The sequence below is a fragment of the Tenebrio molitor genome, chromosome 4 (assembly GCF_963966145.1).
Source record: "Tenebrio molitor chromosome 4, icTenMoli1.1, whole genome shotgun sequence".
Lineage (NCBI taxonomy): Eukaryota > Metazoa > Arthropoda > Insecta > Coleoptera > Tenebrionidae > Tenebrio > Tenebrio molitor.
In genome coordinates, this window is record NC_091049.1 from 730,540 (window position 1) to 753,208 (window position 22,669).

At 35.0% G+C, this 22,669-nt stretch overlaps 1 protein-coding gene across 10 annotated transcripts in view; it reads right to left on the bottom strand.

The window, feature by feature from the left end:
• The window catches only part of ct (homeobox protein, cut), an 82,558-nt gene that overhangs the window by 46,357 nt on the left and 13,532 nt on the right, over positions 1-22,669 (bottom strand). For 9 of the 10 annotated variants that reach the window (XM_069044880.1, XM_069044877.1, XM_069044887.1 and 6 more), the window contains one exon: positions 841-981. In XM_069044880.1, the coding sequence (XP_068900981.1) occupies positions 841-981 (141 nt within the window). Of the gene's footprint in view, positions 1-840; positions 982-22,148; positions 22,224-22,669 lie in introns of those variants that run through there. The other variant, XM_069044882.1, reaches the window with a different exon arrangement.

Consider the following 22,669-nt stretch of genomic DNA (forward strand, 5'->3'; position numbering starts at 1 on the left):
CGCGCGCTTGGCTTTCTTTCCTTCTCCGCCGATTTGGAATTTTTCGAGCGCGCCCGTTTATTAATAGCATCCCCGATTTGGTACTTTTCATATTTATCGGCTGTTGGCAGCACTGATGACTCGGGGGAATTTCGTGCCGGTACCGGGTCACGTGGTGGAGACGCGCCGGATCAGAATGGGTCGTTAATAGCGAAAAAAATAGATTCAAGGAGGATTAGTCACGAGTGTTTTTCGAAAAAATGCCAATCGACAATGGAGCTATTTTCGGAACGGTGCAAATTCAAAAACGAAGGTTCATTCATTTTTTACTCACTACTTATTATTATCATTATTACTATTATTACTGGTTTTAAGTCAACAAACCCCCTCTACCATGACCTTTACACTTCTTACCAAAATTTTTTTAGCAGTTCTGCTTTCGCCACAAATAACTTTGATTTTTATCCATTTTTGGAAAATACAATACAAATTATTTTTTAGGCACCCGTAATGAAAAAGGAAATTTTACGTACTCCCATGCAGACAAGAAGTAACTCTTTTTCTATTTAGTAATTTAATGTGTCAAAAAGTGCCTTTTGTCCTCGTCTGTTTTCAAGCCTCGGCTGCGCCTCGGCCAAAAAACTCAGACTCGGCCGAAAAAGATGCAGTTTTTGCCCTTGATACACAAATAACTATTATGGTCCTACGACTAGAATAAAAAAATTGTAACGAATATATACAGTGTGTTTTGAGAAAACTGAAACTGAAATTTGTTTGTTGCGGATTAACTCGTGCGAGCCGGCAACGAAGGTGTAAAAATGTTGAGCCACCCCGTATGCGCGCCTGAAAGCTGCTACTCACTTCTTTATCTTTGGCAGCTATTTCATTTTCGAAAGTCTGTCTGTCCATATTGCTTCCCTCTTTGTTCTCACAGTTATTCGTTGTATTGTTAGCTATCTGTTCCTTCAGCGTCGTCACTTCTTTCTCCGCTAGCGTGGCCCTCTGCAACGAAAAATACGATGAGTGTGAAAGGTGTAAAAAATAGTAATTTTGTGAAACAGAATCGAAAGGGGAAAAAAGCTTGGTTGGAGGAAAATCCACATCCGATTTGAAATGATCGTAATTCGATTAGAGCGGAGGAACGTCGGAATCAGAAAATCTAATAATAAACTATCTCAAGTTGCAATTAATGAAGTAATACTGGGAATATTTCAATATAAATTCCACTCGATTATTTGTCACGGTTCGGAAATTATTCAAGATTTTGATTACGGCGGATCCTTTTGCCGTCATCGACGGCGCGCTCTTGTTGCTGGTGAAAAAAGAAAAACAAACACTCGAGGGAGAAGAAGTGAAGATATCGCGATTACGTCAAAATCGACCGTCAATAATACCGGAGAGGGGTGGACGCCGAAGGGATGGAAAAGAGAGAGAGAGGGCCTACACAGTCACTTAGTTAATTAGAAGATGTAATTACTAATAAAGTTATCGGTTTCTTTAAGCGGATTGGCTTTCAAAAAGTTTTCAGTAATTAAACAGTGCGAGAAAGATACTCGCCCAGGAAAAATCCAACGCGGTATTTATTTTTTTCGACTGTCATTAAAAAACGAATCAGGGATTATTTTGTAATACCGCAAATAAGGGAAACTTTCCAGATCGAAGCCGCGCGGGGCTAATTAGAGAGATGCAATGCTAACATAACCTCACTCGCGTCACCTGACAACTGTCATTGCTTCAGATAATCATGTGTCAAGAAAAAAATTAGAAACAACTGTAATGCTAATTTCCGAATGACTAGATATTTTCAAAAAAATTTTCTTACACTGTAAAATTAATTAAGCCCTGGCCCCACTAACGCCCGCACCATAACCTCACTCCAGCCACGTGACGCCAAGCCATCCTTATTTCTTCCATAAATTCAAATCATTCTAACATTTCTAACGCTCCGCATTCCTCGCATTCTCCATCGTCGTCGACTTTTTTAATTGAAATTTTATTCTCGACCAATTAATTACGCGTTTTTTGTGAGCGTCGCCGAAACGCGCCCGATTTGAATACCGCAGAAAAATCATCGACTCGAGCCAAACCTCGTCTCGAGAGACGCGATCGCCGCATATTATTAAATCCTTAATGTATTGCATTAAAATATAGATATTTCAGAAGTGCACTAATTAAATTTATTTATTTAATTTAATCAAATGGAATTTGAAATGGAGCCCGAATGAAAATCGACACCTATAAGAATTTCATTTAGAAAATGCAAAAAAGTGGCGTTGGCGAATTCAGCGCTGAAGAAAAACTGCAAAAAATGTGCGTAATTCACTTTCGAAAATTAGATTAAATGTTTGTGTTTAATTACGTTATTGTTTCGGTTTAATTATTTTTTTTTCAAACTAGTGGAACGGAGGTGCACTTGTTTTCATAATAAACCCGACGTGTAATTGGCCATTTCTGTGCTTTTAAAGTTGACCAACGCTCAATTACGACGATGGAATTGATTGCACTTACCAAAGAATGTAATAACAGCGTTTATAATGTGACAATGACTTAATAGTGTATTGAAAACAATACATTCTATTGTTACTTAACCTTCAATTAAGCACTTAAGTAAAATCGAGAAACAGAAGCTTCCACGAACAGTTTTTCACTTTTACAAAAATATTTTTACCCAGGTGAAATTCTGTTTCGCAAGAAAGGGAAGAGAATTTAGTTCATTCGTAAAAAAAAACACATTCATAATTAACTGTCATTTTATCTGTATTTTGTGAAGGGAAAACTGACAGATAAAAAATGTAAATATGTATATTCAAAAATGTTTTCAAAATCGATCCGTTGGGTGAAAATGGTATGCGTTGGACCACCCTGTAAAAGCAGAAGCGCCAAATATAAATATTTCTTAAGAGAAGAAACGAACTCATGGACTATTTCAAACTTCAAAATTTTTATTTCTTCTCTTTAGACTAAATATTTTTCGAAATTTTGGATAATTGACAAAATTAGTTTGTCAGTTTTTAAACTCTGTACCCCAGGCATAATTTTTCAAATAATCTTTTTATATATACGGGTATCCAAAAAATTAAATAAAGATTCACAGAATTTCATATACTGGGTGTCTAAAAATATGAACAAGTGTCGAACAGATTTTTGTAATTTGAAATCATTTTAATTTTCAAAATTCTTGAATTATTCTGATCAGTCATATGTTTCAGATTGTTTTTTAATTAAAAATGAACACATTGTATATGTACCAATTTTATATTTTCGAAATTTTGTAAAAAAAAATTGTATGTAATGTGTACACTGCTATACACGGGGTGATTCTTAAAACGAGCCAATGATTTATATTCTCCTTTATTTACCATTGCAAACAAAAATATGAAGTTTCTTTTAGTTATTCACAAAATGAAAATTTGATAGCAGTTGTTTTTAAATTTAAAAAATCTGCTGTTGCTATCGTTTTGGAAAAAATTAAAAAAAACTTAATTTAACAAAATAGAAATTTAGATTCATCCGAATTGACCCTTTTTGCAGTCAGCGAATAAAATTTTTTATGAGCCACCCCTTATATGTTGAGTTCGTCTTTGGCCTCGGGTGAGAACATGTAAGGTTACGAAAAGTGTGATTTTAGGTGGTTTGTTTTATTTAAAATATTATTGGACTTGAGTGAACCCCTCGCAAGGGGTTGTAAAACCTGAAACGCAAAAAAAAATCCACCTAGTGGAGGGTTCGATTGAAATCAGATACCCTTATGCGCGGTCAATATGCAAAATAACCGAACGATATAAATCTACCCATACGAGTAGTAAGTTGGGGTGCGTTAGCGAAACCCACCCTTATAACAAAGACAAAACAGGCTTCTTAACGGTCGTATTGTTTGAATTTTTGATCAGAATTTACGGCTTCCACGTCACGATATAAATCCACGTAGTAATATTTTTAAATATAGTCCGGGAGGGTGCGAGTTCCAGCGGAATATTTAATGATCGAAAAAATCGCCGATAAATAATTGCGCGACGATAAGACGGATGACGAGGCGAGTTTCTCTTTCTGGGGTGGATTCAACCCTCATAGCGGCACAGAATTTTGTCACTAGCCAAACTCTTTGATAACTAATTAGTGATACTGGGGGTCTGTCTCCCTTATTTTACTATTGCTAACCCTTTTATATCATCCTTGTCGCGCCACCCCTTTACTTCACGTTAAACTTCGTCCCGGAGGGGTTGCCGTTGCGTGCCTCGTACGCGTCTCGACGCCCGTCACATTTTTCGAAATTCGGCCGGGGGCGGCGGCGTTCGGACAGGTGGGCGCGGGCGCGGGGGACGCCGCCTCTCGGCCCGCTCCCGGTACGCAAGGGCAAACCCGTGCGGCCCGGAGATATCGAAATATATTTGAAATATTCGTATTCCTTTTGAAAGGAACACTTCAGCTTTGCATTTGAGATAATCAGAGAAGTTGAAACCCACCCCTTTGAATATTTCTTATTGATCTCATATATAAAATTAATGTAAAAGCCAAAATTCCACAAAATCACAGCGATACGCGGCGCCTATTCAAAGCCCAGAATTATTCAAACGTTACAAATGTATATTGAATTTGCCTTTGTCTTATTATTCTCGAAGAGCTGTCAAATATTATTAATACGAGATGCAGCAGTAAAGTAGTGCTTCGCCTCCATCCGTCAGAAGAAATAACTATTGATTAATTAATTACTGAAATGTCAATAAGCGTGCTCGGCTCGCCGCGCTATATTTTCTACAAAGAGTGGAGGGGCGAGTGGTGGGGGTACGGGTCTCGCACCTACTCCACATAACAAAATTAACAAACACAATTAGCCACCCAGTCCGTCCCTGCTCTTTTAACACGTACCGGAGCGAAACGTCGGATAATAATTTCATTTAGGGCCTTAAAGTCGCTCCACTTCTAATGGAATAAACGCAGATCAGCGTGTTCCAGAGCCGAACTTGCTAGTTTTCTGACGCCCCGTCCAATTTTCAATCGGATTTTAAACTATTAACTCCGTTAACTGCCGTAATGGAGGATTTCAATTGTTTAATGGACATTTCCCACATCGCGTTACGCGACTACTTTTTCCCTCGAATCGGCGGTGACAGGAGTGGGGGGCGCGTATTCGACTGTTATTCCGTGGCCATCTTATTATTCAAGACGTTCAATTTTTCGCGCCCCAGCCTTCTTCTTATTACGTGAAATATGTTCATAGCCACCTTTCTATACCGCATAGAGTAATATCTCAATGTTATTATAAAAACAATAGCTTCGCTTCATCCTCTGTGGCGGCTTTTACACGATCCAGAGGCGGAGGGGTTTGCACTCGAGCTCGCATGATCGAGGCGAATACCGCACGGGGTGAGATTTTTGAAAATGGACATTTTTGCCGTCGGAACGGGATTAAAGGATCAGATCTCATTAAATAATGAGGCGGGGTTAATCGATTGCCTCCAGGATAATATCACTTGGTGGGTATTCATCATCGGGGATTCCCGCCGCCACTGGCACCGTACCTTATTAAACTCGGTAGGGATATATGCAAGGCAATATATTTTGATTTTTAATTCAAACTCAGACACTGTTTTATGGTATCAGAACAGCGCTGCTGATACCGAGTAATAATCATTCTTATATATAGGCATGGTGCCAGGAAATGGAAAATCGTAATCAGTGTTTTAAATTTGGTGGTTGGGGCGAGGGGTGGCTCCCCGACTCTGCATAAAAAACTATACGTGTTAGATTGACAGATGCGTTTGTTCTTTCATCGTTTGGACAAAAATATTTTACAGCAAGCGCGGTTTCCAGATCAATTATGCTCGATTTTGATCGGAAAATGCGCTGCGGTGCGTCGATAGTGGAATAAATGCTGCGGTCACAATTTACGTTTGTTCTGAAAGTGATAAATGCTGATTGAGAATTAAATTATTTTTCGATTGGGGTGAACGTGCAAAATAAATTACAGATTGTTCATCTGCAGATATAGTACAGTCAAATTCTTTAGTTTTTCGTTTTGTGAACTGATTTCGCGTCAGAATGAATTAAAACAAGAATTGATTTTTTTTTTGTCTTCTGAAACACTTTGAATGTGTAAAAAATAGAAAATATGCCAACATTTCTTGTAAAGTTGTTTATACACATTTTTAAGAACAAATAAACCAAAAATTAAATTTAAAAAAATGTTCGCTTCTTTTTCACAATTATTCACAACAGCATTTATAATTCATTTCACTAAATAGGGTGAATAGGTATAATTTTACAGTTTTTCATTTGTTTTTATAAATATGTAATCATGGTCATAACAAAAAAACAGTCCACCATCACTTAAAGGAAATAAAAATTGACATTTCAAAAAAGAATTCTAATTTTATGATTAATAGTACTACACTAGGGTGCGTTTGAAACTTTAGCAAAACATGAAAATTAAAATTTTACGTTTTGCACTGTCAAAAATCGAAACTTATTTGAAATTTGTTTTAATTGGCACTAAAATTTTTCTTTATACGGTCTGCGCGCTGTGTGAATTTTATCAAAATTTTTAAACAAAATTTAGATTTTTTTCAATCAGTATTAAGCTCCGAGTAAGGCGAAACTGGAAGGTTTCTCTCTTCACTGTCTCACAACTAAACTATCATAGCTACGATAAGGCCGTTTGAAGCTTTCTTGTAGGAAATTTTAAGCTCTACAAAAAAGATTCAGTACAATTTTACTCTATCTGCCGTAGTTTTCGACACGGTGGCGAATTAAAGTCGTAGGACCTAATTTTCAAAATTTTAAAAATTCTAATTCTACTGTTTTTCATTTGTTTTTATAAATAATCACGGTCATAACAAAAAACAGTCCACCATCACTTAAAGGAAACAATAATTAACATTTCAAAAAAGAATTATAATTTTATGATTCATAATACTACACTAGGGTGCGTTTGAAAGTTTAGCAAAACATGAAAATTAAAATGTAACGTTTTGCACTGTCAAAAATCGAATCTTATTGGAAATTTGTTTTAATTGGCACTAAAATTTTCTTTATACGGTCTACGCGCTCTGTGAATTTTATCAAAATTTTTAAACAAAATTTAGATTTTTTTCAATCGGTATTAAGCTCCGAGTAAAGCGAAACTGGAAGGTTTCTCTCTTCACTGTCTCACAACTAAACTATCATAGCTACGATAAGGCCGTTTGAAGCTTTCTTGTAGGAAATTTTAAGCTCTACAAAAAAGGTTCAGTACAATTTTACTCTATCTGCCATAGTTTTCGACACGGTGGCGAATTAAAGTCGTGGTACCTAATTTTCAAAACTTTAAAAAAATTTTATAAAAAAGTTTTAACTGTTCCACCATGCATATTGAACATATTTTCCATTAATTTCTGAATCTGCAGGACTTCATTAAATAAATGGATATTAATTAAATATGAGTCAACATTTTTTGTAAAATTGTTTATAAAAATTTTTAACAACAAATAAACCAAAAATTAAATTTAAAAAACCGTTCTCTTTTTTCACAACTATTCAACAACATATTTCATAATTTAGTGTTTAAAAAATGTTCACCCCCTAAATTGGGTAAATAGGTATAATTTCATGGTTTTTCATTTGTTTTTATAAATAATCACGGTCATAACAAAAAAACAGTCCACCATCACTTAAAGGAAACAAAAATTGACATTTCAAAAAAGAATTATAATTTTATGATTAATAGTACATACTAGCATACTACTCGTACACTAGGGTGCATTTGAAGTTTAGCAAAACATGAAAATTAAAATGTAACGTTTTGCACTGTCAAAAATCGAAGCTTATTCGAAATTTGTTCTAATTGGCACTAAAATTTTATTTATACGGCCTGCTTGCTGTGTGAATTTTATCAAAATTTTTAAACAAAATTTAGATTTTTTTCAATCGGTATGAAGCTCCGAGTAAGCCGAAACTGGAAGGTTTCTTTCTTCACTGTCTCACAACTAAACTATCATAGCTACGATAAGGCCGTTTGAAGCTTTCTTGTAGGAAATTTCAAGCTCTACAAAAAAGGTTCAGTGCAATTTTACTCTATCTGCCGTACTTTTCGACACGGTGGCGAATTAATGTCGTTGTACTTAATTTTCAAAACTTTAACAATTTTTATAAATTGTTTAAACAATCACCCGACTATTTCTTCCGGTGAAAATGTACAACAGGATCTAATAAATCGATTTGTACCAGTCATGTATGTGTTTCTTGCTTGTACTATTAGAATTGCTGCAATTAGAATGAATTGTAATTAATGCATTTACATGGGTGCAGGATTGGACTGGACCAATAAACAAATTTCACAATTTATTTTACTTGTTTATTTCCATATTTTCAAATCATGAAGTATTTAGATTACAAATGTTCTACATTTCATAGTCACTTCATTACTTGAGACATCACCAAAAACTGCGTAAAATTGTGTAGAAAAAATGCTCCAGTCGTGATTTATCCGCTTTTATTCCCAAAAATAACAAATGTCAACACAAATACTATTAGAAATTGTTTTATTCAATTTGATTTATATTTCTGTTCGTGCTGCTTAAATTGTTTTAATCCTAACGTGCATTTATTCTAATACAGCTAAGAACTAGAAAACACTTTATTATAAAAATTTCACCCGATTTATAGACCAGTTAGAATTGATTTTAATTGTAGATTATGCATCATTGCTAACAGACTGATTAATTAGAACATGTGCTCAACAAAAAATGACATTTATTCTAAAAAATTAAAAAATATTTATTTTAATTACCTACTACATATGTAGATCTAATATTATGTAATTATATTTTACAGAGTTCTTGTTGTGCAAATGAGCAAATTATTTTATTAGGTTAAATGATGATTATTTTATTAGGTTCAGTGCTAATTATTTCATTGAATAAATGCCATCCTGAACTGTCTCCACTATTTCTAAAATACGTATTGATAACGATTCTTCCGTGACAAATTTTTAGAATAAATGCTCCAACCGTCGTTAACAAATAATAAATGCTAATTCAAAAATAATTGACAATTTTTTGTAAGCTTCCCGCGAATGCTTCGAACATGTTCCTTGTACTTTTTATGTTTCCATCTAATTATTTACCTTCGTCACTTAGAAAAAATGCATTTTAACATTTTCTGCGCATACGCAAACGACAGCTCGATTAATTATTTACAATAAATACGCTAAACTCGCCGGAAACATATTCCAATTAAACAACCGACTTAGAACAGTTTTCTCATCATTTGTAAATGTTCAAGTTCATTTGAGAACACGCAGCAAACGTGTCCGATCCGACTTGGAGACGATGGCATTTAATCGATTTTTAGATTAAATGCAATTAGGATTTTGCCGCAAGTTCGACGCGCGTCCAAATTGTTGCAGTGTTAAAAATGAAATGGGCATTTATTCGTCGGTGGAGATAAACGCTCGTTCGTTAGAAGTATATGCGCATTGTTTGTAAATGGTCGGCTGAAAACGGCCACGAAATGTATCTAATTCGCGTAGGAATTGTTAGGCTCAGATTAGACGATAATTTGTCTATTTATCAATCTTTCACGCTCGTTCCCCCGTGTTAAGGCCTTTAACAGTATAAAGAGTCTGGTTTTATTGTGTGTGGAGTATAGAGATGTTAAAAATCATTAACTCCGTTCCGTTAAGTGAATCCGAGATTGCAAGAGTTGCGTTATTTTTTTCCGTCCGTTTTCAGTTCTAATCGCCGGATTGCACGCCAAATTGTTCTTTAAACATCGCATGCATAAAAGCCCTAACCGATTCATAATGCATATGTGCATTTAATAGCGCCACAAACGCCCATCGAACCAACAGATCAAGTCCCATCGAGGGACTCCCAACGAACGAACAGTTCGACTGCTTTTAACGCCTGCAATACCTGTTAGTAATAATTTACTGTTGAATAATTATCAATTACTAGGGATTTTAAATCGCCGATGTTATTCCCATTCCAGCGCGGCGCTCTTTCACATCTGTTAAGTTGGCAGCACCGCCTCGAACAATCTTATATCTAATCGTTCACACATCCTTTTCCGTTGTATTTAATGTCCATTAAACTCGCCCAATAACAATAAAAACGTCGCCGGATCGAATGACAACCACTGCTGCCAACACGCCAAAAAAACAAACAAAAACGCCCACCCCTTTGTCTCCCCCAGTTGGAATTGGTCCTTAGAGGTGGCGCGAGAACCGGCGCCCGTTTATGTTTTGTTCGCGATTTCCGGTACAGATTTTTGAATAAATTTGATGAGTGACGGCTGACACGGCCGCCTACGATTGACGCGAGGGGTAGTGACACCTGTTCCTGTCGGCGGGGTGAAAAATCACCGGGATTGGGAAGAGATCGGAACTGGTACGGAAAATAAACGAGTTATCGGGAAAGTGGGCTGACGGCTTGCCTTCCAGATTCGGGTCCTGGTGAGTTTGGGTGGTGGCGCTTCGATTGTGATGAGGTGGACTGGAATTGAAGCGCCAGAAAGAGTGATGGGGTCGGTAAGTGTTCAGTTCGACAAGGCTGATCGGTACCACTGTAATTGGATAGATAAGATAGTGGAACGTGGAGGAAGTGGTACACGTGATATGATAAAAACCGAGAAGCGTTAGCACCAGAAATATTGAACGCAATCGCAATTTGCAAACTGGAAACATTTTGGACTTCCCGATATCCAGATTTCTTCTAAAAATTAATTAGATTTGACAATCGGCAGTCCAAAACTTGACAAAATTTGGTAGTCCTGTGGGATTAGTGCAAGATGCAAAATGCATGAGTGCAAAGCGCAGTTTAAACGGTCGTTTTACGTTATCCATTAGGACTTCTTTGGCTGCCAATAAAAATGAATGTGGTGCTTCAGGTTAAATGAGCGATTAAGTGATGTTAACAAGACGACTGTTTTGACAATATACATGTACGTTTATTAAAAAAAAAAGCAAATACTTATCTTGGAAGTAAAAAATTAATTTGTGAATTAATTACAAAATTAATTATTCATTTTGGATAGCCTATAATAATGTGACAGTTCTAGAACGGTGAAACATGTTATTTAAATGTAGTAAATCAAAAGTAAATATGTATAAAAAACAAGGTGGTCTGGAGCTGGACTATTTTCTAAAAAAATTGGACTTCCTTTTGCTGAAGGACCATATTTGAATGTGCCGCTTCAGATAACTAGTGAACTAGAGGTGTTGTTGACAAGGCCACTGAGACTTTGACAATGGTAAATATTGATACAAAAGTGTAACTTCACTGTTGACCAATTATAAAATTAATTAGATTTTTAAAATTCAATTTGATAATCTCGGAGAAATTTTTATCAATTCTAGAGTATTTAACCATCATGATTATCAATGTAAAATGACAAACATAGTGCAAACCATCATTTTGTAATGTTGGCTTCCACCACCTATAAATGTTCCGCCATCACTGAATAGTGAACTGTCATCACGCTGACAAAATAATGACAGACAGCTTTGCTGCAAATAAGAAATATTCTCTTGATAAGGCAATATCAGCTTTAAGAATTTTCATACTTGTATCCAAGTGCATAACTCCGCTTTCAAATGACACTATTAGAAAATTAATTAAGAAATGTTTAAAAGCAATTATGTATAAAATTAATCAGATATTTTAAATTCCTGACAAGTTGTAATTGAAATATCTCAGAAAAATTTGACAGTTCTGGATCATTTAGAACAATAATGAAATGTATAAATCATTTTGGCAATATTAATTTAACTTGACTCTCAAGTAATTACAAAATTATTATTGTTACTTATCCATCTTTTGTCAACACGAGATCAAATACCCAATAGACATGACGTGCCGCTTCCTGTAAAATCAAGTTGACAAGATAATGACAGCGCGGACAGTACCAGCATGCAAGTACATTAACATAACCTTCAAATATGATCATCTCAGCTAACTGTCAATAGATAAAAATGAACAATTTTATCACTTGCAAATTAAATATTTTAAATTTCAACTTTGCAACAGTCTAAATCACTCCTGTACTCGGAACCACAACTCCCTGGCGGCACATTTTCTCAAATCGAACATGCCGCTCGAGTCGATGGTGTACAGTATTATTTTACAAGATGCGCAATTGGTGGAAAACTCCTCATGTCTCAATACGAACATTTTGTTGATAGTTTTGCATTCATAATTTAGTTTTCAAAAAGTGTTCATCCCCTAAATAGGGTAAATGTGTATAATTCCACAGTTTTTCATTTGTTTTTATAAATAATCACGGTCATTACAAAAAAACAGTCAACCATCACTTAAAGGAAACAATAATTGACATTTCAAAAAAGAATTATAATTTTATGATTAATAGTCCTACACTAGGGTGCGTTTGAAAGTTTAGCAAAACATGAAAATTAAAATGTAACGTTTTGCACTGTCAAAAATCGAAACTTATTGGAAATTTGTTTTAATTGGCACTAAAATTTTCTTCATACGGTCTGCACACTGTGAATTTTATCAAAATTTTTAAACAAAATTTAGATTTTTTTCAATCGGTATTAAGCTCCGAGTAAGGCGAAACTGGAAGGTTTCTCTCTTCACTGTCTCACAACTAAACTATCATAGTTACGATAAGGCCGTTTGAAGCTTTCTTGTAGGAAATTTTAAGTTCTACAAAAAAGATTCAGTAAATTTTACTCTATCTGCCGTAGTTTTTGACACGGTGGCGAATTAAAGTCGTAGTGCTTAATTTTCAAAACTTTACAAAAATGGATAAAAAAGTTTTAACTGTTCAACATGCATATTAAACATATTTTCCATTAATTTCTGAATCTCCAGAACTTCATTAAATAAATCGATATTAATTAAATATGAGTCAACATTTCTTGTAAAATTGTTTATAAAAAATTTTAACAAATAAACCAAAAATTAAATTTAAAAAAACCGTTCTCTTCTTTTTTCACAACTACATATTCAACAATAGAATTCATTATTTAGTTTTTAAAAAATGATCACGTCCTAAATTGGGTAAATACATAGGTATAATTCTACAGTTTTTCATTTGTTTTTATAAATAATCACGGTCATTACAAAAAAACAGTCAACCATCACTTAAAGGAAACAAAAATTGACATTTCAAAAAAGAATTATAATTTTATGATTAATAGTACTACACTAGGGTGCGTTTGAAAGTTTAGCAAAACATGAAAATTAAAATGTAACGTTTTGCACTGTCAAAAATCGAAACTTATTGGAAATTTGTTCTAATTGGCACTAAAATTTTCTTTATATGGTCTGCACATTGTGTGAATTTTCTCAAAATTTTTAAACAAAATTTAGATTTTTTTCAATCGGTATTAAGCTCCGAGTAAGGCGAAACTGGAAGGTTTCTCTCTTCACTGTCTCACAACTAAACTATCATAGTTACGATAAGGCCGTTTGAAGCTTTCTTGTAGGAAATTTTAAGTTCTACAAAAAAGATTCAGAACAATTTTATCTATCTGCTGTAGTTTTCGAAACGGTGGCAAATTAAAGTCGTAGGACCTAATTTTCAAAACTTTAAAAATTCAAACTCTACGGTTTTTCATTTGTTTTTATGAATAATCACGGTCATAACAAAAAAACAGTCCACCATCACTTAAAGGAAACCATAATTGACATTTCAAAAAAGAATTATAATTTTATGATTAATACTACTACACTAGGGTGCATTTGAAAGTTTAGCAAAACATGAAAATTAAAATGTAACGTCTTGCACTATCAAAAATCAAAACTTATTGGAAATTTGTTTTAATTGGCACTAAAATTTTCTTTATACTTTCTGCACACTGTGTGAATTTTATCAAAATGTTTAAACAAAATTTAGATTTTTCCAATCGGTATTAAGCTTCGAGTTAGGCGAAACTGGAAGGTTTCTCTCTTCACTGTCTCACAACTAAACTATCATAGTTACGATAAGGTCGTTTGAAGCTTTCTTATAGGAAATTTTATGCTCTACAAAAAAGATTCAGTACAATTTTACTCTATCTGCCGTAGTTTTCGACACGGTGGCGAATTAAAGTCGTACTGCCTAATTTTCAAAACTTTAAAAATTTTATAAAAAAGTTTTAACTGTTGAAAATGCATATTAAACATATTTTCCATTAATTTCTCAAGCTTCAGAACTTCATTAATAAATCGATATTAATTAAATATGAGTCAACATTTCTTGTAAAATTGTTTATAAAAATTTTTAACAACAAATAAACCAAAAATTAAATGTAAAACAACCGTTTTCTTCTTTTTTCACAACTATTCAACAAAATAATTCATAATTTAGTTTTTAAAAAATGTTTACCGCCTAAATTGGGTAAATTGGTATAATTTTACACGGTTTTTCATTTGTTTTTATAAATAATCACGGTCATAACAAAAAAACAGTCCACCATCACTTAAAGGAAACAATAATTGACATTTCAAAAAAGATTTATAATTTTATGAGTAATAAGTACTACACTAGGGTGCATTTGAAAGTTTAGCAAAACATGAAAATTAAAATGTGACGTTTTGCACTGTGAAAAATCGAAACTTATTCGAAATTTGTTTTAATTGGCACTAAAATTTTCTTTATATGGTCTGCACACTGTGTGAATTTTATCAAAATTTTTAAATAAAATTTAGATTTTTTTCAATCGGTATTAAGCTCCGAGTAAGGCGAAACTGGAAGGTTTCTCTCTTCACTGTCTCACAACTAAACTATCATAGTTACGATAAGGTCGTTTGAAGCTTTCTTGTAGGAAATTTTAAGCTCTACAAAAAGGATTCAGTACAATTTTACTCTATCTGCCGTAGTTTTCGACACGGTGGCGAATTAAAGTCGTAGTGCCTAATTTTCAAAACTTTAAAAATTTTATAAAAAAGTTTTAACTGTTCAACATGCATATGAAACATATTTTCCATTAATTTCTCAACCTTCAGAACTTCATTAATAAATCGATATTAATTAAATATGAGTCAACATTTCTTGTAAAATTGTTTATAAAAATTTTTAACAACAAATAAACCAAAAATTAAATGTAAAACAACCGTTTTCTTCTTTTTTCACAACTATTCAACAAAATAATTCATAATTTAGTTTTTAAAAAATGTTTACCGCCTAAATTGGGTAAATTGGTATAATTTTACACGGTTTTTCATTTGTTTTTATAAATAATCACGGTCATAACAAAAAAACAGTCCACCATCACTTAAAGGAAACAATAATTGACATTTCAAAAAAGATTTATAATTTTATGAGTAATAAGTACTACACTAGGGTGCATTTGAAAGTTTAGCAAAACATGAAAATTAAAATGTGACGTTTTGCACTGTGAAAAATCGAAACTTATTCGAAATTTGTTTTAATTGGCACTAAAATTTTCTTTATATGGTCTGCACACTGTGTGAATTTTATCAAAATTTTTAAATAAAATTTAGATTTTTTTCAATCGGTATTAAGCTCCGAGTAAGGCGAAACTGGAAGGTTTCTCTCTTCACTGTCTCACAACTAAACTATCATAGTTACGATAAGGTCGTTTGAAGCTTTCTTGTAGGAAATTTTAAGCTCTACAAAAAGGATTCAGTACAATTTTACTCTATCTGCCGTAGTTTTCGACACGGTGGCGAATTAAAGTCGTAGTGCCTAATTTTCAAAACTTTAAAAATTTTATAAAAAAGTTTTAACTGTTCAACATGCATATGAAACATATTTTCCATTAATTTCTCAACCTTCAGAACTTCATTAATAAATCGATATTAATTAAATATGAGTCAAAATTTCGTGTAAAATTGTTTATAAAAATTTTTAACAACAAATAAACCAAAAATTAAATTTAAAAAACCGTTCTCTTCTTTTTTCACAACTATTCAACAACATAATTCATAATTTAGTTTTTAAAAAATGTTCACCGCCTAAATTGGGTAAATTGGGAGGTATAATTTTGCAGTTTTTCTTTTGTGACATTTTGCATTGTAAAAAATTGAAACTTATTCGAAATTTGTTTTAATTGGCACTAAAATTTTCTTTATACGGTCCGCACACTGTGAATTTTATCAAAATTTTTAAACAAAATTTAGATTTTTTCAATGGGTTTTAAACTCCGAGTAGGGCAAGGTTTCTCTCTTCTACTGTTCCACAACTACACTATCATAGCTACGGTAAGGCCGTTTGAAGCTTTCTTGTAGGAAATTTTAAGCTCTACAAAAAAGATTTAGTACAATTTTACTCTATCTATCGTAGTTTTCGACACGGTGGCGAATTAAAGTCGTAATACTTAATTTTCAAAACATATTTTCCATTAATTTCTCAGAACCTCCAGAACATCATTAAATAAATCGATTGTGAACGCACTACACAGATTACGGATCACAGATCAGCTGTTTTACACGAGTGGTGCGTTCACAACCGACTCTACTACGAAGTGAAATAAAAAAAAAATGCACCCGATATAAAATGCCGATGAACAAGTATCGTGGTAGACTCTAATCTCTAGTTTCCACTGCTATGTCCAGACTTAAATCAGGGTGAGTGGTTTCATCCCTCCCACAGGAGAAAATAGGACAGGACTACCTGCTACAGTAACTGTTTCTTATAACAATACAGATTGAAAACTGCATCATGTATAATTTTGTACAACTAATCATTAATTAAAACTTGTTGTAAAATTTTTGTAGCCCGAGATTTTTGTGGAGGCCCTTAATTTGCGGAGGCCTTGTGGTAAATCCGGCTCTGTGTGCTTCAGTTTGTCACAGTGGTGAAACTATCTCGTTGGCGAAAAAATATCGCCGGTGTTGTTTTGTCCACAGTTTAAAACACTCAAGACTCAAGAGTGTTGACTCGTGATCGGTACAATATTATTGATTGTTGATCTGAGTGTGTTTTGGGTTTTACCTGTTTCGACAAGAGTGTTTGATGTAAAAATTGTGTAGTTTTTGTCGTGGGGTAATAATTTGCAGTTGTAGATGCATCCGAGTGACCTTGGTTGTAAAAAGTTCAGTCCGCCTTAGTCAGAGCTTCGTTCAGCAGGTCTGAAAGTCCTGCACAGCATTCTCGCAGTGTTATTGCAAACCGATCGCCGTTTTTCTATGAAGCTTGTTGATGGCTATTGGTCACGTGTACAGCACAATAGTGTTCGTTTATCGCGATTTTCCCACACGAATCCGCTTACGTCGGACGTTTTTTTCTCGGTAAAAGCCTGATGTAACTTTTGCTACGGTCATCTTGAAAGCACTATCACATGAAATATTAGAAATTGTTTTGAATATGTATTTGTATGTGTGTCGCGACGTATCGTTTTCCCATCCATATTTGTTTACCATATGGTTTCTGTTGGAGCTAAGAGGGTGCTTTTTTACACGATTTCGGCTCCGATAACTCTTAGAAGCGCTGTCATTAGAGCTTAGTTTCAGATCGGTATTGGTCCCGAGCCATCTGGTATTTATTAAGTCCGGGATTGAAATGTTTATGGGTGTTTTGTCTGCAAGGGGTGAGTTTTTTCGGGCGAAAAGTCGAACCGCGACCACTAAATATGCTCCCATTATATATTATAATTTAAACACAAAGCAGTTTAAGACTGCCTACATTAAAAAATACATCAGTCTATACAAAAAGATCCTATTGTCGTCTGCTATTAATAAAGCGTAGGAGAGCCACGTGGTGTGTCTGCACGTAAGTCTTGGAGGTCGCCGCGGGTCGGACAAGGATGGCCTCACCACGAGGGTTGTAATACAGACGGACCGTAGGTGTTATGAATGGAAATTATGTTATGATTCAGTTTTAGGCGTGGTAAGGTTCACGAGTGCTCACAAAAGCTGACCGACCGAATTCTCTCTTCATTTCACAAAGCTGGAATCAGCCGAAGACGAGACCCGTGAAGGCTTCTTGCATTTCGCATACGTCGTGGGACCTGGTGCACCTTATCAAATACACGAACGGCGGACATTCTTACGCCTTGTAACAGTCACTGCTGAGACTGATAATAACGCTTTGCTCAATTAATTTTCCACTAAAAATATTTTATAATTAAAATGAGGCAAACGGGCACGCAGTTTGCGATTCCAACGGAAAGCTTCCAGGGTTCTTTATTTATTTAGATTCGTGCAGGTTGGTTTCCTGTGTTGTTTCGATTGTCGAAACAAAATCGAGATTTTGCATCCTCCGGGATTGGGGAGAAGACAAATAATCCCACAAAATATGCAGCTCTTGAAGAAACAAACTCCTGAATAATAAAAAAGATTGATCAAATAATCATCATGCAATCAGTAATTTGATGATCGCAATTTTTCGCCGCTTCAAGGAATTTAAGACTAAATTATTCTACTGACTGTTCTATGTTTAAGACACAAGAAAAGGACGTTTTGAAAAGAACTGGTCAAATCGAATCGATGAAGATTTTGTCAGTACACTTGATTCAATAAGATTGATTGGTAGAATGACAATCAAATGATCATGTTTTTACCAAATCTGAAAATAATCAGTTTTAAACCTGATTATGTCGATCTTGTTTTGTTACATTATCTCAATAAAATTAATCAAGAAGGAACTCTTTGGAAAGTTTCAAAAGAAAAATAATTGATCAGTAAAAAAAAATACCAAATAATCACAGTTTTTATTATAGTGTACAACAAGTTTAATACTCCAACATCTCTTTGTGATTATTCAAATTGATTAATTTAACGTTAGAATAGATCATTAAAAAACAGTCGAACACCATTCAATAATCTATTGTTTTTGTTTGATCGACCATTGTCTCACCGCTTCTTTGTGCAACAATGAAGAATAAATGTAAATGATTATTTTCTTCAGGTGCTTCGCTTTCACTAATGAAGCAAAACTACAGAATAAGTTGTACTATTTTTTCAAAGAATCAAATTTATAGATTTTAAACTGGAGCAACAGCGATCAATAAAATAAATGATTGATCAAATTATTCAGATTAGTTAAAATACCAAATTCTTCACGAATTTGTTCGTTTGGAATTGGATTTTTGGATCAGTCAAATCATTCATCGATCAATCATTTACCTGATCAGTCGCTCAAATAAATTTGTCATTAGTTTTATATGATTGGCTGAATCGTCGATCAATTCAAAAACCAGGCGGATTATTTGATTTTAAGTGAACAAAACTCGACTGAAACGTTCTAGCCTAGACCACCGAAGATATCACCCAATCGCGATTCGTCGCGGTCGTCTCGGTTTCATTATCACTCCATGATGTCATTTTCGCAGAGTTCGCAAAACTATCCGTTTTTCAAACGCGTCTTATCTTCATCCAACAATGACAAACAGAAATTTTATTGCCGCTTTGTTTTTCTCCAACAAAATGAAATCCCATCCCGTTCAGTTTGTCGACTTTGGTCAGCCAACTTTTCTGAACCGAGAAAGTCTGATTGCAATAATTTTGAGTGTGAAACTGTGTCTTATTAGAAATTTATTGTACGAAGCGCTATCGCTAATGCAAAATTCATAAATTCAATAACAGTTAATAGCTCATCCACGTCAATTCGCTTCCCACATTAATAAATAAATTACAATACATTAAGTACAGAATTGGTGGAAAAAAAAACGCGGCTGGGCAACTACTTTCCGGGCAGGCGACACGTCGGGCCGAGGAGTGGTGTGGTGTCTTCAGGCCGTTCAACTCTTGATTTATCCCCCGACTCGTTTATTAGCGCCACTCGGTTTATTATTAATGAAATGTCATTAGTGAAATATGCGGTGTAGTTTTTTAATTGTTGTTTGGAGTTAAGGTGGCTCCACACCGATAGTGCAGCGCTACAATGGCCGAAGTGACGGATAAGAGTGGAAGAGATAGGGCGACAATTTCCAATAGTTTTATGATTTCCCGATTGCGATGATAAGTGGGTAATTGATAAGAGAGTGCAGGAACGTCGGTGGAATCGCAGCGGGCCGGGCAAAGAAAACAAAAGGCGAGCGCGCGGGGCCAGCGCCAGCTTCGATCGCGGCGGTCACACAAAAAACATTACAACATCGCAAAAGGCACGTCGATGTGATATAAAAGTCAGAAGAGGCTGTGCATCTATCTGCTATCAGATGTAGAGGAGGGAGGAGTGATAGGTGGGACTCCGTATCGGTGCCTCCCACTTCGATAACCCTTTTTCTGCTGCTGCTGCTATCCCCCCCACTCCACACGCGACAATCATCGAATTTTATTATAGTTTTGTGATGTAGTTGCGCAGCACATTGTCCGATCTGAGTCCCATCGATTCGCCGCCGCCGCCGGATGACTCGCTCGATTTTTTTCCGCACGAACATGTGTTTTCAATATCTCAAATTGTACCCCTAAGTTTTGAACATGTGTTTGGGAACTATTAAATATTCCACGGAGTCGAGGCGACATTCGCTTTTTTCTTCTTCCACGGCTCAGATATGTAACGAATCATTTATTTTGATCTCGGCTGTAATTTTAATGATTTTCGGGACATGTGGCGCGATCGCGTAGGTTAATGTCAGTGCGGTTGGGGCCGCGCCCGCCAGGGGGACGACATAACCTCAATGTGCGAACTGCACTTTTACAAACAAACAAACACGCCGACCACCTCCGCATACCAGGTGGCCACATTTATTTATGCACCCACCCCGTATACCGGGTGGCCGCGTTTTTCAATTTATTTGTTTCGAGTGACACTTGGTAAAAATAATTATCTGGTTTAACACGCTCGGACAACTTGTGGTTGTGCGACTGTTGTTTACGGAAAGGAATGTGTTTAAAAATATACAGGATGGCATTTGAACCAAAAAAGTTGACAGTTGTTACAAAAACAAATGCACGCTGGATTTATTTTTAAGCGAACAGAGTCGCGATATTTTTAAAAGAATTTAATTTGAGGTATCCAGCATCACTGACCAATTTAAAATAAAATACTTACAGCTGTTCTTTTTTTAAAATTTCTCAAATGTGCACAGTGTTCTTAAAAAATTAATAACCTATCAGGTCTAGCTGGCGTTTCCAAATTTGTTACAACAAGCTTAAAAGGAAATTTTCTCTGATTTTGACACATTATACAGGGTGATTCTATATCGTGGTGCTAGTTTCAGTCTGTAGAAAGGTGAAAATAAGGTATGTGTCAAAAACTGTGATGCTCTTATCTTCACCAGAAATGACATCAACTCTCGTTGTATTTTTATTTAAGAGTTTTTCGGTGTTTCAACAAAAACAAGTTTTTCCGGTACAACATGTAATAATAGGAGTCGATTTATTTGGAAATTTAAAGATGGCGTCGTTGTTGGCGGAACAAAGTAGCCAAAAAAATTGCCGAATGCTAAACTTCCTACAAATCAAGATGTTTTCAAACGTTTTACATTTTTTAAAGACTTTATATTATTTGTTATTCAAGTTTTAAGATTTTTCATCTAGAACCAAATTTTACTGTTACAAAAAAATTAGATGTGTAATATACAGGGTGATTTTTTAAAGTGAAAAACATGCAGTTTTCTTCAATAAAATTTTAAAATTACGTACATATTTCTGAATTAGTACATAAAGGTGGATTTGACATTTCGAATAACGCCCTCTGGCAGAAGAAAATGTACCACAATGACAGTTTGAACATTTATGTCGGTGCAAAAAAATAATGCATATATGTAATTGTCTTTGTGACTTTATAGAAAGGTATCTACTGTTACATGTTATCTAGGGAGGAAGTCAAAATTGATAAGACGGAAATTAGTTGTCCTTGAGACAATTTGATAATAAGAAAAATTGAAGATTCTTGTTAGTGTAAAAGAAAGAAGGTAATGAATAAATTGTTTTTTTCTGTACTGGTAGGAAAAGGAGAAAAAGGATTAAACAATATGTTGTCCTTGACAAATTGACAACTTATTAGTTTCTAAATTTTGAAAAATGTTTCAACTGTTTTTCGCAGCTTCAGCAAATTTTATATTTTGGGAATAATATCTACAGTGGTCAGTGTTTCGAAAGGCGCCCTCTGGTGGAAGAAAATGCGATGATGCTAAAAGCTATTATTTGACAACTGAAAAAACTTGTAGATCATGATTGGTATCGTCCCAAAAAAATATTTCACGCATCATTGACTCAATTTTGAAAATTTTGGATTTCGAAAATTTCAATTTGCGATAAATTTCTTTGGAAGAATCACCCGGTACATTTACTTGTTTTTCGAACCACTCTGTAGCACACAGACAAATTTCCTCAGCTTACCTTTTGTTTGTGTACGGGTGACCAAACAAAAACGTCTCGGCACGTGACACACCACAGCATTTCGTCTCGTCGTTTCGTCGCGACACCGTGTATACCGCCCCCACCCCAACCGCTCTCGGTTTCGCTGGCGTTTACCTTTTGTTGTTAATATTTGATGAATTGAATAGATTTGGCCTGTTCTCCTCCAAACAAACACCGTTGTCTGAACTTTTGCAACATCGTAAATCATGTCTGCACTAATAAAAGATCTGGATTAACCTTTCCGCCGCTCGGAAAAAACACGCTCTCCGGCCAATGTTGCAAACAATTGTACATACTGGACATTTCGCCCGAAACCAATAAAAATCGCCTAGTTTTATGGAACGGCTTCGAAAAAGGTGCGTTCTAGAAACGCGCCTCGGCCTTGGATCGGCGGCGAAATTTGTGTGCTCTTTGTACAACAGTTCAACGAATCATGTGACATTGAGTAAGGGAACTTCACAGATTATTTTGCGAGTTCAAGTTCAAAGACTGGCTAATTG